Source organism: Leptonychotes weddellii, chromosome 4, assembly GCF_054177405.1.
Source record: "Leptonychotes weddellii isolate Sample4059 chromosome 4, ASM5417740v2, whole genome shotgun sequence".
NCBI lineage: Eukaryota > Metazoa > Chordata > Mammalia > Carnivora > Phocidae > Leptonychotes > Leptonychotes weddellii.
This window is the reverse complement of record NC_138372.1, coordinates 84308609-84325060: the sequence shown is the minus strand read 5'-3', so window position 1 is coordinate 84325060 and position 16452 is coordinate 84308609. Positions and strand designations below refer to the sequence as shown.

At 47.5% G+C, this 16452-nt stretch overlaps 2 protein-coding genes across 6 annotated transcripts in view; both read right to left on the bottom strand.

Moving 5' to 3' along the window:
* Positions 1-5977, bottom strand: part of GNAI3 (G protein subunit alpha i3) — a 34399-nt gene extending 28422 nt beyond the window's left edge. The window contains exon 1 of the mRNA XM_081815612.1: positions 5726-5977. Within this exon, the coding sequence (XP_081671738.1) occupies positions 5726-5843 (118 nt within the window). The 5' untranslated portion in view covers positions 5844-5977. The remainder of the gene's footprint in view (positions 1-5725) is intronic.
* A 2713-nt stretch (positions 5978-8690) lies between these two features.
* Positions 8691-15163, bottom strand: GPR61 (G protein-coupled receptor 61). 5 transcript variants are annotated; one of them, XM_031020983.2, is made up of 4 exons: positions 14977-15163; positions 12357-12443; positions 9879-12112; positions 8691-9210 (listed from the first exon to the last, which is right to left on the bottom strand). In XM_031020983.2, exon 3 carries the CDS (start codon positions 11487-11489, stop codon positions 10134-10136), a length of 1356 nt encoding a protein of 451 aa, XP_030876843.1. In that variant the 5' UTR covers positions 11490-12112; positions 12357-12443; positions 14977-15163; the 3' UTR covers positions 8691-9210; positions 9879-10133. The 5 variants fall into 5 exon arrangements, with proteins under 5 accessions (XP_030876843.1, XP_030876842.1, XP_030876841.1 ...); XM_031020982.2 differs by having other exon boundaries at positions 9701-12112; positions 15028-15115; XM_031020981.2 differs by having other exon boundaries at positions 15028-15115.
* Positions 15164-16452: the final 1289 nt, after the last annotated feature.

The following is a 16452-nucleotide window of genomic DNA, read 5'->3' as shown; positions in this document are numbered from 1 at the left end:
TTTTTTTTTTTTAGATTTTATTTATTTATTTGAGAGAGTGAGAGAGCACAAGAGAGCTCAAGCAGGGGGAGTAGCAGAGAGAGAGGGAGAAGCAGGCTGCCAGTTGAGCGGGGAGCCTAACACAAGGCTTGATCCCAGGACCCTGGGATCATGATGTGCGCTGAAGGCAGACGCTTAACTGACTGAACCACTGGGGCACCCCTTGTCAAATCTATTAAGTACTAAGATCCTATTCTACGGTCATCTCTGTACTTACTTCAGAATTAGCACACTTAGAGAATATTACAGTATTGTAATTCCTGAAAAGGTCCATATTTCCAGACTGAACAAGTGATGATAAATACATTTAAATAAAAGACATAGAGGCACCTGGGTGGCTCAGTTGTTGAGCGTCTGCCTTCAGCTCAGGTCATGATCCCAAAGTCCTGGGATCAAGCCCCGCATTGGGCTCCCTGCTCTGCGGGAGGCCTGCTTCTCCCTCTCCCCCTGCTTGTGTTCCCTCTCTGGCTGTGTCTGTCAAATAAATAAATAAAATCTTTAAAAAAATAAATAAATAAAAGACACAAAGAACAGTTAAGTGCATATAAAAAACAAACCTATCTTTGAAATGTAAATTTCTATTTATGCCAGTTTTTTTTTTTTTTGCCAGACACAAGGTACATCCTCAAAAGAAATGTAGTAGTACTACAGTAGTACTGTAGTACTGTAGTAGTACTGTTATTATTAAAGCAAAATGAATGCTATAGATTATAGGTAGTATAAAAATTCAAATTAAGAAGCTAGTGTGGGCTAAATTAAAGGAAAAGTTCAGTATTACAACTCTCTAACAAAAATACTAACTTTCAATAATAAGCATATTTAGCTGGTAAATACAGATATTTAAATGTGAGTAAAACTGTATAAGGTTTAAGTGAATTAGAGGATTCCAATTCTCTGCACGCAACTTAATTTTTGCCATAGCACCACCACAAAAATCCTAGAGAACAAAGCATTCATCTCATTTTGTATAATAATGTTCTCTCAAGATCTGCTAAGGGGAATTATCAAGAAATAAAAACCTAAAACAGCACAGGAGTAAATCATTCAATAACTTATAAAACTAATTATAATATTTAATTCCTTTTAATAAGTATCACAAGAGTGGTATTTACTTCCTTGAAGACCTCTGAAAAGAATATATTATTTTTTCAAATTATTTGTCTGAAACACCCTTGAAAAAAGTAGCTAAAACGATAAGCTTTCACAGACATTATCATAATAACGTAAGCTACCAATACTGAATACTTGTTTGCTAAGCATTTTACATATACTATCTTATTGCATATTATAAAATAGACATCATCATCCCCATCATATATATGTGAAAAATAAGATTCATTGACTACGTTATATGCTCTGGGTCTCATAGCTAGTAAATAAAGGTGGGAACCGAATTCATTTCTATGTGACTCTGAAAGCAGTACTCTTATCCATTCATTATACCAGTGCTTCCCAACTTTTGTCACATAATGGCACACACTGAAAATGATATTTGTAAGGCTTATTAAAGTAAGTAAAAATAATGTATATTTTCTTTATATCATAAAGTTATGACATGAAAAATAAAATACAAAGTATTACAAATGATATTAAATACGAATTGGCATAAACCTTCCTAATAAAATATTTGCAATTGCCATGTTCCCAAAGTTTAAAGAAATCATACTAAAAATGTTCAAATATCATTTCAACCGTTGCAAAATTTCAAAAAGTTATGAAAATGATTTAAAATTTTAAAACTGTAAGGGCGCCTGGGTGCCTCAATAAGTTAAGTGTCTGCCTTCAGCTCAGGTCGTGATCCCAGGATCCTGGGATTGAGGCCCCCAAAGGGGCTCCCTGCTCAGGAGGGAGCCTCCTTCTCCCTCTCCCTCTGCAGCTCCCCCTGCTCATGCTCTCTTGCACTCTCTGTCAAATAAATAAATAAAAATCTTTAAAAAAAATTAAAATTAAAAAAAATGAAATTTCAAAACTACAGAAAAATTTACAAACAGCAACTTGTATGCCATCCTATGTACTGCACTCCGGTTGGGAAGCTTTGCATAATATAATTTTGTCTTTCTACATAATATTGTGATTAAATATTAATTTGACATTATCAAGATCTTCCCAATAACACACCTAAAGGAAACTCAAATCAAAGGTGATAAAAAAATTCTAACACTTAAGTATTCCTTAACTGATTATGCCCACCCTAGCTGCTGCTGCTTTTTTTTTTAAGATTTTTATTTATTTGACAGAGAGAGACATGAGCAAGAGAGGGAACACAAGCAGAGGGAGTGGGAGAGGGAGAAGCAGGCTTCCCGCGGAGCAGGGAGCCTGATGTGGGGCTTGATCCCAGGACCCTGGGATCATGACCCAAGCCGAAGGCAGGAGTTTAACGACTGAGCCACCCGGCGCCCCTGTCCACCTTGGCTTCTTAATTTTAATTTCTATAGTACCTATAATCTGTAACATTCTTTTTGATTTAATAATAACAATAATAGTTCATATTCACTGAGCTGATCCTATGTGCTAGGCTGTATTCCACTTTACATTATTATCATTAATGCTCATAGCACTCGTATAGTGCCTCTATTTTCTCCATTTTAAAGATGAGGAAACGGAGCAGAGCAAAACTGAGTAAATAACTTTCCCAAGGTTACAGCTGGTAAATGGGAATTAGAATTTGAAAGAGTATGACTTCATAGCTCATGTTGTTACTCATTATACTAAACTACATCCCTCCAAAAAAGAAAACACAGTAATATCTAACGAACACCTATTATGTGCCAGGAGAGACACAGGTAACCAAATATATCTCAACTTAGACTAAGTTTGACAGTTTCACAGTGATGAAGTAAAAATTACTTGCATGTGCATCAAAGGAGGTATTCTACAGGGAAAAAAAAAGTTATCCATATACTGTGATGAGTGTGTTCTGTTTACAGAAAATACTTCAACTTCTGTGCATTATGATATGGTTCAAGCAAGAGCATCTGTGTCTGCAACTATTTATATTTGTTGACTTAACTTGCTCAAGAATATTTAAAAAATCTTACTTAAAACAATGAAATTGATAAAAATTAAAAGCAAATGTTTTAGTACTTTGATTTTTACTTACTGCTTTTGAAGTTCGCGAAGTCATCATGAGTTTAATTTTGTTTTTAATTAAATGCACTATTTATAAAGTCCCGAATAAAGATTTTTCCAGACATTTGCTTGCCTAAATTCTGCCTGCCAAATCCTGCCATTTGGAAGAAAGCCTCACAGTTTACAACTGTATTATAATAGGCTAATGTCCTGAGGGGATCTCTGATGGGCTAATGTAAATCAAAACATTTACAGAAGATGAAAATATACCTTTAATTTCATAACCAATCAATCAACACAGATGTTAATGCCTTGAGTATTATGGTTTAAGTTAAACATCTGAAAGAGCCCAAGGAGCAATGTCCAACATTAGGTGGTTCATGCTAGTAAATATTTAAGCATCCACTATGTGCCACAGACCATGCTCATCCACAAATCATACCTGTTAAACAGAGAGTGGCATTCTAGAATTACAATCTGAATTCATGTGTCATGAAAGGTCAGGTATTCAAACCAAAAGCTCAAGCTCCAATGCATAACTTTCCCCCTATATCCAAAGAGCTGTTCCTAGGCTTCTGCAATCTACAAACCACTAAGTATGTTAACATGAAGAGACTAGCATGGGCACCTAGCACATCCTGGAGTACAACGTAAGCCTTGGGTTATGGTGGTGCATTCTGTCCTCCAGGGCTTTACACCATGAAAACTTGGCACTTCTCCTAAAGCAACTTCTTTTTCTCAAAAATTAATTATTTTAAAAAGTTCTACTGAAGGCGCCTGGGTGGCTCAGTCGTTTAGCATCTGCCTTCGGCTCAGGTCATGATCCCAGCGTCTTGAGATCGAGTCCCACATCGGGCTCCCTGCTCCGCGGGAAGCTGGTTCTCCCTCCCCCACTCCCCCTGCTTGTGTTCCCTCTCTCTCTGTTGAAAAATAAATAAAATCTTTAAAAAAAATAAAAAGTTCTACTGCAAAAAAAAAAGGTTCTGTTACTTACAGAAACCATTACTCCTACTTTTTCTTCTCTAACAGAACCGTAGAAAATACTAATAGTAAAGAAACTGTGACTTAACTAATTGGTAAGCTGATGCCAGGGTACTTTATATGATTTACTGAGCCTCTAGAAACCAGTCTCGGGGTGCCTGGGTGGCTCAGTCTGCTGAGTGTCTGCCTTCGGCTTAGGTCATGATCCTGGAGTCCTGGGATGGAGACCTGGCATGAAGTCCCGCCATCTGGCTCCCTGCTCAGCGAGGAGTCTGCTTCTCCCTCTGCCCTTCACCCGGCTCATGCTCTCTCTCACTCTTGCCCTCTCTCAAATAAATAAAATCTAAAAAAAAAAAAAGTTTCAAAAATCTTTAATCATGCTGAGCAAAATGCATCTGACCATACCTAAAAGCTGCTCAAGGGGCGCCTGGGTGGCTCAGCCGTTAAGCGTCTGCCTTCGGCTCAGGTCATGATCCCAGGGTCCTGGGATCGAGCCCCACATCAGGCTCCCTACTCTGCGGGAACCCTGCTTCTCCCTCTCCCAATCCCCCTGCTTGTGTTCCCTCTCTCGCTGTGTCTCTCTCTGTCAAATAAATAAATAAAATCTTAAAAAAAAAAAAAAGCTGCTCAAAACGAGTGTCGGGTAAAATAAACTAACTTTCTGAAGTCAATGTTTTTAGTTTGGAGAGACAGCTCACCAGAAGTCTGTCACAGCTTTTATAGCGTATCCAATTTCATAATTTATCCTAAGGTAACTCCATTCCCACTGCACATCATCCCTAGCAACTATTCAGCAACTCCCAATATGTCATCTATTGTCCACTACATCTTTTGCCACAAACCTCAAACCAGCCAGTCCTTAAATTTCCTCAGCTCACACCACCTTCCCTTTTACAAAAACAAGGGAAGGAATTATAAAGCCTTAAGAGAGTAAAAATGATAGAAGGAGGTGGAAATACAGACAGCCTCTGCACCCAAGCTCTTTTCCTTTGTTTCCGAGAACTGTTGTCAATTATCTCAACCACACACCTTCACGTTCCTGAGTAATCCAGGGTTCCTCCACCTTACCGACAGTTCAAAATGCCCACTTCATAATAAATGACAGGGTCCTTATGTGATCACTCTGTCCCAGCCCCTCTATTTGTATTAATCATTCAAGCATCCCAACTTCATCCTAGTCAAAGTATCACCACGCTCCAAACTCATAAGCCATTATACAAGCCCCCCACACTCTATCCCGTCCTCTTTGCTATCAATATACTCCAACCCCTTGTGAAACCTTCCCTAATATCAGCTCTTCCTTTATGAGCTTTTCGCGTATTCCTAACACAGTCTCAAAGTCCTCCTGCCCACACTCCCAAGCTCTCTTCACTAAACGCCAATTCCAGCACGGAGTCACACCCTCCCTCCAGACCAATTCCTACAACCCCAAACCCCACCCCCTCAGCACGCCCTCCGGGGCCTAAGCGACCAACCCAACACCCCGCCCCACGCCCGTCACGCCCTCCAGATCCCTCCAGGGTCCTTTCAGCCGGCCGGGCCAGACCCCCCCCCCCACCCAGCCCCCAGGGCTCCAAGTGCCTAGGCCCTCCCGTTCACCCCGCCAGTCCCGCCAGCCCCGCCCCCAGCCCCTCACCGAGTAGCAGAAGCTTCACTTCTTTGGCCGCTTTCTCTCCGTCCTCCCGCAAGTTGCGGTCGATCATCTTGCTCCGCTCCACCGCCGCCTTGTCCTCGGCGCTCAACGTGCAGCCCATGGCGGCGGCGGGAGAGGGGACCGAGCCCGGGCTCACTCACACACCGCGGAAACTGCGACTCGGGTGCCTGAGAAAGCGTCTACTGCTGGGCGGCGGCCCACTCCGTCAGCTCCTTGAGCGCCCAAAGAAACCGGATATCCGGCGTTTACGACACTTCCGGCAACGCCCCACCGCGGTTACTGCTCAAAACTCTCCAGCTGGGGTAGAGGAGGAGCAATGGAAAGCGGAAGTACGGAGAGAGGACGTGTGAGTCCGAGCGGTGGTTCCCGGAGTAGCGATGTCTTGTCGGGCACCTGGTACGCGGCTCGACCTTAGTGCCTCTTCTCCTTTTCGGCTGCCTTATTTGGATAAATGTAGAAAAACTAGGGACTGGCTTCCCCAGTTGGTGGCGCCCTCCTGAGGTCAAGCCGGCTTTGGATGGGGGCTGGGGGTTCCCAAATAAGAGTCCCCAGCCCGCACAGGAATTTCTGCTGGGAATTTCTCACTGGTTAGAAAGCCCCTTTGATCTCTGGCTGTGGAGACCCGAAGCCCCTTCCCAAGTGTACGACACTGCCGGGGTTGTCTCAGCCCGATCTACGGGATGGGAACAAACAGCAGAGCCTGGGGCCGGCCACGCTTCACATCTTGAGATCTGTAAGGCCGACCACGCCTGGGACCTTAGCATCCCCTTCTGCCCTCCCCTCTGTCCCACCGCTACCTGCTCTCAGGATGTATCCCGGTCCTTGTGCCGTTACCTACGAGTTGCCCAGCGACTATGTTGACAAAAGGCCACCTGAAATCGCCCAATATTCTATTTCCTGAAAGGTAAGAGTGTAGTTCTCCACAAGATTTCCGTGCTACCTTTCTCCAGTATAAGCCAGTTTTAGCGCGGATAAATGATCCTGCTTTAGGGGCTTCAGACTCCTACCAAGATCAGTTAACCTCAGGCCCACACCCCAAAACAAACCAGTGCATCCTGTGAATCTCCCTACTGAAATTTCCTGTTGTAGTACCACCCAAAAAGGGAAGTTCTAGTAGATTTGTCTCTCAGCTCTAGCATCACCTGAAAATAAACCTCCATGAAAGCCTCAGACTCCTAGCCTTTTCATTCATAATCCTGGGTACTACCCGTGAAAGTGGCCCTGAATTACCTTTACTGCCAAATAGCTGCACAAATACTCTCACCATATATTCTAGAGAGGAGAACTCTTGTGGTCCCCCAAACCGTTCCCTGGGATTAAAAATTATTTCCCTAATAGAATTTAAACCTTAGCATATAAGGTCCCAACAGAAAGGTCTATATGATGATGTTTCATTGATTAGAGGGATTTCTTGAGAGCCACCTTAAACAACTTCATCCACTATAATTTAGTAATGCCAGTTCTTCAAAGTTTGAAAAGCCTCCTACTCATTCTCAAATGACTGTTAGAATAAAAAGGATGGCTTTCCCATAATCAATACTTATGGGGGGATAGGGCAAGAGGAAAGGGAAGAAAAACCAATATTTACTGAATACCTATTTGCCAGGTATGGCTAGGTTCTTCCATATGGTCATCTCTTTTAATCCTCACAACAACCCTGTGAGGTAGGTAACGTTACCCCCATTCTTACAGATGAAGAAATAGGCTCAGAGAAATTAAGCATCTTTCCCAAGTTCACACAGTAAGTAGATGTCTGCCTCCAAACTCACCCCTTTAATACCCTGCCACTATAAGATGTTACCTGGGGAGACCTGACAACAGAAAGTTTTCATCTAGGCTTGAGAGTTACCCCAACACCACCCAGGTGCAGGAAAAGTAACTGACGGGTCAGTTGTCTCAGCCTGTTGATTCTTGAGCCCACTAGAGAGGTCAAATTTTGTCCAGGAACAGCCTTCATAGCCAAGATAGCAAACTTTAGCAAGCAATCCTGGTGACTAGAAAACAACTGGAAGGTGGTCATGGCAGAAACTGTTGGGAGAATTCTCAGCATAATAGAAGAGAAATTTTTATTTCCTTCATGATCCACTCAGACAGGGAAAAATAAATGCAAATGAACCAGCCTATGTCAAATTCTGTAATAAACACCCGTGAGATCACAGTGTCAGGAAATATCAGCCCGAATTCGAGATATCCTTGCACTTAAAATTTTCTTTTTTGATGTATGTGAAGGAAGGGTTGGAGGGCAAAGTCACAGGAAAAAGGCAAAATAAATTAACAAAATGGCTGCCAGGCAATGTTTCCTGTCCTCCCCTCTCCTCACTCCTTCTCCCCATCCCCACCTCCCCCATGCACGCACCTTTCCTGTTTCCACTGGACTCACACTGCCACCTGCTGGCAATACTTAGGGCCTACTAGCCGATCTGTGATGTTTGAAGAAGAGTTTTTTCCCCCTTATCTACGAATGAGATGCCTCCCTTATGAGTTTATCTTAAAAGGGAGGAGAGCGAGAATTACATGTTTTTCAATCATGAAAGATTCTCCTATCTAGGGGATTTCCTCAGTGTAATAGGTTCTAGACTAAAGTAAGTCTGGTGGTAGGAAGACAAACCTGTAAATTTTCCTACATCTAAAGGGGAAAGCTGTTTGCCCAGTTTCAGTTAATAAATTCTTTTCCTCAACTAGAATTTCATTTACAACCCTCACACTTTCCACAATCCACAGTAAGCTTCCATGTAGGTATCTTTACTGCAGTGGACTGAGCTCCAATATATTTCTCAAACATTCTTTAGTGCTTTACCAGATATAAATGCTCTGTAAAAATACAAGGTACCTGATAAAATTAGACTATGAACTCCTCAAAGGCAGTGACTCTGTGGGCCCATAGAATACTAGGTATTCAACTATTATGCACTGAATTGAACTGAAATAGTAAATGTTGATATCAGTATAACTTTTTATAATAAGTATTTATTGGCCATTCAAAGGGGAAACTATCCCACTCCCACCAGCCCATCTTACCCTTTAATGTTCAATGAGGCAGGAATTTGTCCAAATACAGATCAAAGCGCCCTCTGTTCCTGCCTGAACCCTTGAATGTTACTTGATTCAACTGAGGGAAGTGGATGGACAGGTAATCCCAGATGGGCGTCCTGTCCAGTTTGCAACTATTTCCCCTCCCTTGCAAATACCACCACCAATACCAGCCAACAAGTTCCTACAGTCTCAATCAGTGAACAGCTGAACCCAACTCCCGTGCCCTCTCTCCAGCCCAGGGCTGCAGATAGGAGAGAGATTTAAGTCTTTGTCACTGAAGCTAATTTTGAGAGCGATGAATGGGAGTAGGGAGGCATTTAATGGACCATAGAAACCCCACCCTTCCCATTCCCAACCTTAGTCTCTTGTACCCGATTGTCCAGGGGGCTGGAGGTGGGTCACTGCCATGAGGAGAGAGATCAGGGAGGCCACTCCTAGGAAGAAAAAAAAAGATTTACAGTATTACTGGTCAAGGTGATTATTTGGCCTCTCTGTATCCACCCACCTTAGCAATTCAAATGCTAACCCCCACCTTCAGCCACCCAACCCCCAATCTTTCCACTCCTTCATTCTAAAAAATAAGGAGAAAGAGCCATCCTGTTGTATCCTTGCCTTTGCTGAGATCAAGCCGGAAGCTTGATCTCCCATGTGCAGGAGAAAGACAGCAAAATAGAACAGAAGGGCTGTTCCCAGAGGGTGGGAGAGAGCTGCAGTCAGCTCTCCTGCCTTCTCCTCTTTGTACCCTGCTTTTCCCCTTGCTTCTGGCCAAACTTGGGAGAGGAATATACCCAGCTGGCCCTCTCAGTTTAAGGAAACCTCAGGTCTAAAACTAGAAAATGATCCATTAACTCAAATAAAGCTGTACTTTATCTAGGTTTTTTTAAACCTAACAAGGAAAGGAGAAGACACAGGTCATTTTCTTACCTTGCTTGGGTACAGTTACTGCCCTGGACAATTACACTGAAAAATGAAATATCCTAAAGAATCCCCAGGATAACTCCAAACCTGGCCTGCCGCTCTATATCCTCCAACTCCTACCCTTAGGGAGTCTCTCTGCTTCCTGAGGCATGGAAAGTTCGCTGGTTGAAAGGAATCATCTCACCTTCGTGACCCTTTATTCTCATTACCATCTCACCAGGTTCCCTCCCCCAGTAGTCAAGGATCATAGCCATGTCCAAGGCTTTTGCCACACGTTCATCCTGTTGGCATTGTTCCTGACCCAGAAAACACTAAGCAAAAGCTGTGTGCAGAGACCCCAGCCCCAGCCCCTGCTAGCCGGGAACAGGTGATCCCACAAGGTGTTCCTTCAGTCATAAGTGGCCCCAGCCCCATCTCCCTCCAAGTGGCCAGAAGCCCGTCATGATTCTAGTCGAGGTGAAGGGGCGGGACGGAGGTAGCTGTCCGACATGATGATGTCGCTGGTGAGTTGTTGCTCCAGGAACTCAGAGGTCTCTTCAGCTATCTGGCCTGGAATTCGAAAGTCCACAGCAGGTGTCTCTTGCTTGGGGCTGGGGAGGGGTCTGGAAACCCAGGACTCCGTGGGACAGCCTGTACCCTGAAGGAACTGCAGAAAGTTCTCCTCAATGGAGCCCTCCCGGCTAGGTAGCCTCAGCTCCTCCTCTGGAGCCGGCTTGAAGAAGCAGACAAACTGCTTGCTGAGCTCCCCCCGGATCTGCCGGTTGAGACATCCATAAAAGAACGGGTTGGAAGTGAAGCAGAAGTAGCCGATCCAGGTCACCACGTTCTCCACCTGCCCAGTCGAAATGGGCTGAGCACTCAGGGCAACGTAGAGGTGGAAAGAAAAGTAGGGCAACCAACAGAGCAGGAACTGTCCCCCCACGGCCAGGAGGACCACTGCAGCCTTCCCTCCCCCGAACGTCCGGTGCGGGGTGGTCTGGGGGGCCCCCGAGCTGGTGACCATAGTGGAGCGGCTGCTGAGAGACTCAGAGCGTTGCCGGGGTGTCTCCATCCATGTGGGCAGCGGTCCGTGCTGCATGGCAGCCACTCGGGCTACTCGGAACATGCTGCAGTAGACCACAAGGATGAGGAGCAGAGGCAACAAGAAGTAAAGGACAGCAAAGACCACCACAAAAAGCTGACAGTAGGCACTGCGGCTCCATTGGAGTGAGCAGCCTGGGGGGATGCTGGGAGCTCCCTCCTCCCGGGAGACCCTTCCCAACACCGGCACAGAAGCCATGGCCAAGGCTTTCACCCACACGCCCACCAGCACAGAGGCCACCAGCCCCAGCGTCATGCGCACCTCGTAGCGCATGGGGTGGACAACGTAATAGTAGCGCTCCACATTGATGGCCGACACCGAGAGAATGGCCAGGCTAACAAAGCATATGCTCAGGAACAAGTAGAGGCGGCAGGCGACCTCCCCGAAGAGGTCATGGTCAAAGAGGGCAGAGCTGGAGAGCATGGCCAGGGGCATGAGGGTCAGGGCGGCCAGCAGGTCCACCAGGCAGAGGTGGAAGACAAAGACAAATTTTCGGAGGGCGGGTGTCTTGGCGATAACAGCCATCACAGCAGCATTGCCAGCCACAGCGATCAAGTCCAGCAGGAGCATGAAGAAGAGGGCCACAGATTCCGAGGCCACGTCCCTCAGCCCCACCTCTGGGACCCCACTGGCCGTAGAGGGACCTGGGGTTTGAGGGACCCTCCCCAGAGTGGAAGAGTTCCCTGATGAATGGGGGATGGGAGAGGACTCCATGGGGCCGAAAGAGGACACCCAGGGCACCTCCTGTCACAGGCCCATCCCCCATCCTAGTCCAGTGACCCTGGGATGGCCAGCCCAGGCCCAGGCTTGCCAATTTTGTGTGGGGGGAACGGGGGGGAGAGGCCGCCTCCTGCTGGAGCCTCCCGGATGGGCTCTAATCGCCGGCCTTCCAGGCTGGGCTGTGCATACCACCGAACTGAGCGCTCAGAAGCTCATCTCTCCTCTCTGGCAAGAGGTGGCTCTGGTCTGCCTTGGTGACCTCGGAGAAGCAGGAGACGTGAGAGACGCCGGAGCCTCACTCACTCAACACTCCACCTTCTGAGTGGTCTCTCGCTCCTTTTTCTTTTCCTTGCCTCTGTTCTCCATACCCTTCTCCTCTCTCAGGGACTGTTATCCAGAGATTCTAAATCCTCTCTCTCCCTCTCCCAGGGTCCCACTGAGCTCCGGGATAGGGCCCCGGTTTTCAAGTTGCTTATGTAAATTTCCTGATTTCTTGTCTCTCAGAATGGCAGGAGCTGTTGGGGAGTAGAAGGGACACGAGATCTGGTTTCCAGGCCCAGGTCTGGGAATTACTGACTCTGTGACTCTTCTGGACTTCAGTTTCCTCGTGAAGGCATCTGTAAAATGAAGGGAATAACAGCTACTTCATGACTATGTTTGGAGGGTCCTGTGAGACTTCATAACAATACTACCCATAAGCGCTCACATTTATAAAGGCGGTTTCCAAATACCAAACCCTGTTCTAAGCACTGTACATAAATAAGCTCATTCTAATCCTCACACAACCTGTGAGGTAGGTATTACTCTCATGCCCATTTTGCAGTTGGTGAAACTGAGGCCCAGAGAGGTCAAGTAACTTACCAAAGGCGGCAAGGTCTGGGTACGTACCCAGGTGCCCTGGCTCGAGGGCCAGTACTCCAGCCCACCTGACCGTGCCCTCCACAGCGCCTGGAATGCAATAGGCATTCAGTGAATAGTTGCTGAATCTGAACCATCTCTAAAAACGTCTGTCAGTGCTCTGGGGTTACCACTGGGAAGAGATCCCCTGAAAGGGGGAAGGACTGTGCTTTAGTCTCCTGTGACATCACCATCCTCAAGACAAAGAGCTGCCATTTGGGGGCTGTTGAGAAGGAACAGTGAAATCAAAATGTCCCAGCTGGAAGGAAACTGGGATGTCAGCCCATCCAGCCTCCACTGCCCCCAAAGCAGAAGGGCATAGGTCACTTGAAAGCTGCCTTTCTTCACCCACTCATCAGCTTCTCAAGGCCACTGTGCCCCTGCAGGTGGGAGAGGAAATGCTCCTAACCTCCCACTCCCTGGGTCCCCAGATCTCTGATCATTGGAGCAGATCCCTGGCCCAGAGTCCTCTTGGCCCTGGACTGTTAGCACATTCCAGAGCAAGGAGGGAGAAGTAGGTGTCTGAGAGTGGGTAGGTCACTGTGACTGTGGAAATGGTTGAGTATAAAGCAGAGAAGACAACTGGAAGGAATGGGGAGGGGAAGAAGTCTGGGGTTTCAGCATCTCTCATTTCTCCTGACCAAATGGCAGATCAGATGTTTCATGTGTCTCATTATCCACATTAAGTTTGCATATAATTGAAATAATAATGCAATTAAAAAGTATTTTTATTTCCATAGCCTATTCTTGCAATCCAGTTTCTCCCAGTATACGGTGGGAAAATATGCAAATTTGAGGCAAACTATGGACATGCCAAGTCTGATGGGCCGTCGGTAGACAAATCCCAAGTTCCCTGGATCACGGTTTCCTCGTCTGTAAAATGGGAAGGTTGAACTGGATGACCTCCAAGATTCCCATATCTGGCAACATTTGATGACTCTGTGAGTTCCTGGGTTGCTCAGTCTAAAAACCCATCAATTCTCTGACTGCGATAAAGTGGACCACATGGGGCAGACCATCCGCATTCCCTCCCCATAGTTACAGCCTTACAACCACCCTTGGGTTTGGGCATTACCACCAACCATGCACGAATTTAACTTCAAGCATGACATGCATGCAATAGGTGCTCGATATAACTTTGTGAATCAAATTCAAACTGGTTTGTTGAGTCCCTGCCCTCCTTAATACCTGCTCCAAGCACACTCAGTAGGTCAACTGTGTGTTAGCCAGGCGACTCTGCTCTGGAAAGGGTAACCTGGTCTCCTGGACTTGGCGCAGCCCTAACTTTGGACAATTGCCTAGGGATGTGCCTCTCTGCAGGGATAACAGGAAGCTCATTTCACAGTTAAAATAGCCACATAGACTCAGGGTCTACAGAGAAGGTGAAGAGAGGGCTTAAAAGTGGAGACATCAGCTGCTCATAAGACAGTCTACCAGGAAAAATGCAGAAAGCAACGCTAGGAGAGGCATCCTTGCCCCTTACTCTCCATGCTGTGGCTTCCTCGTCCCTTCCACCTGGGAGTGGGGCCCAGAAGACGTGGCTCTGAGGCCCTGGGAGCTAAAGGAGTAAAGGCCCTCCGTGTCTGCATGGACATCAAGAGTCTGCCAGCAAGGCCCACCCAGGGTCCCAGACTGAGGGAAGCGGACATGGTTTCCACGTGGAGATGGAGGGGATACTGTGCAGCCATGATGAAGCCCTAGACAAGAAGACATTGGACAATTCTCATTTCCAGAACCCCCTCGGCCCGGCCAGGATCTCCACACTGACTTCTAAATTCCAGGATTCCCATTTCCGTCATAACAGATGGACCAACATTCCTGCTCGCCAGCATTCCCTCACTGATGGATGGGGGTTGAGGAGGGGAGGGTTGTGCATCACAGTGTCAGAGGGGAAGCCCAGAGAGCCTCACTCCACTCCTAGCTCACATCATCATGCCTTCTCACACGCTCTTGTCTTCCCACTGTTTCCTGCCAGCAAGCCCTCCCTCACCTCCAGGACCTCTCAGTACCTGGCAGGCTTTGCCACCATAGGGGCTCAGGTCTGGTCCCCTAGACGGGGCATGGTCAAGTTACAAACATCCTTGTGTCAGGATGCAAGATGTGCATAAGTGCCCAGCCTAAGGCCACAGATGTGTCGTTGGGATTCGCATGCACCTGTTCCCCAAATACAGAGCTTCCCTCCCAAGGATCCGAGCACGGCCTTCCTTCAGACAAGAGCATGGCCCTCCTAAGCCAGGGGGGATCTCCAGGGGGCAACCACACCTCTCCACAGCAGAGTTGCCCACGCCCAGGATGCAGAGTTGCCCATCAGCCTACATACCAACGGACCCATTCCTAGGATGCGGGGGACCCATCTCTATGACATGGAGTAAGACAGATGGGGAACCCTGTCTGCCTTAGGATGTGGGTACTCCCTCTGGCAGGAGATCAACGCCCATCTCTGGGCTTCAGAGATGCCCACACCCCAATACTGCCTTTGAGAGAACTGGGAACCCATCCCTTGATGAAACTGCCCAGCATAAGGTAGGGTTGGCTGGTCCTTGGGACACAGAGCTAGGCTCCTGCAGAGTACCTCAGCACTCACCATCAGGCCCTGGGACTGGCCCCCATTCCTGGCCTAGTCAGCAACTCCTACCTTCGCTGAGCAGCTCCCGGCTCCCATGTGATTGCTCCTCTCAGCTGATGCTTCTCCAAGGCTGCTGAAGCCTGAACCACTGCAGTGAGCGGTGAGAGGCAGCCGGCAGAGCAGGATGCTCCAAGAGCTTCTGGGTCCTAATGGCCTCCTGCTTCCCACCCAGCCACTTGGAGCCACTTCTGAAGCAAGGAGCCAGGCACCAGTGCCCCCAGGGAGAATGCTCAGGGGTGGTTCCAACCCCCATCACGTTTCTCGGGGTGCTGGAGTGGGATCTCAAAACCCTCATGGGGCCAGGTGACTGGGGGCAGGAGAGACCCTCCTGGCCAGCCTGATGAAGTATAAAGGGTACTCGGAGTCAGAAAATCCAGATTTAAGGATTTTCTTAAATCCTTAAGTGGTTCTGGCACTTACTAGCTGTATGACCTTGGGCAAGTCACTTCCCGTTTCTGGCCTTGGTTTGTTCAGAGAGAATATAGGATAGATGATCCTGAGGCTCCTGACAGGCCTGCCATTGTATGCTTCTGTGTGACATCAGAACCAAGATGCTCTTGCAGCAGGCCCGTCAGGGGAGACACAGAGTACCGGGGTTAGGCCTGGCAGGGGCCAAGGTTCCAGGGTCCGGCTCCTTTGACAGCTGCCAAATATGTACAGCCAAGAGGTTCAGGAGTAGCATTCAGGTTTGAAGGGGAGCTAAAGGCCTTGTCCTAACCCTGCATTTGTCCCTCAGAAAGCACGTTACTATCGGTTTCTTAGATTGTATATGTATATTTGGTGTGGGCTGGGAGAACTGATGGAAATGGGGGGATCTAACATCCCCATGAGCCCCCACATGTGGTGCCACCAGAACACTGTTCCCTGAAGACAGAGCAGGCACCAGGACCTCGGGAAGGCTCAGATTGCTCTGGATCTGTAGGACTGGACTGAGCTGCACGGAACACCATCCGTAGAGGGCCCAAGGCCAAGTGATGAGCGTTTTGGGAGTGAGATGGAGGCGCAAGGCTTCCCACCATGAAGAAACCCTCAGTTCCCCTAGCTACGTGACTGACACCCAAGGATAGGATCCTAACATTGCAGAGCTGTAAGACACGCTACAGGCTGAAGCATCCATGTTTCTGAGGCCGAGAGAGGTGAAGAGGTCGTCCAAAGCCACGCATGGCAGAGCCGTGAGCCTAGGCCAGGAATTCAGGCGTGATACCTACTCCAGAGCCCTCTGCCCTGAGACTTACCCGTCCAGAAACTCCTTCTGCCTCCAAAAGGGAAGAAAGACCAGACTCAACCCAAAGAGCCATGAGAACAATGACTTATTCAGAACACCCAGAGAGGGCAAGGTGGCTGCTCCGGGCCCCAGGTCAACCACGAAGAGACCACCGACCCGCCCAGAGCTGAAGCAGTGATCGCCAGTATCCCCCAAAACCCTTTCTTGGA

Excerpts from the sequence above, each read along its gene's own strand:
- GPR61 (XM_031020983.2), bottom strand. The coding sequence starts at position 11,489 with ATGGAGTCCTCTCCCATCCCCCATTCATCAGGGAACTCTTCCACTCTG.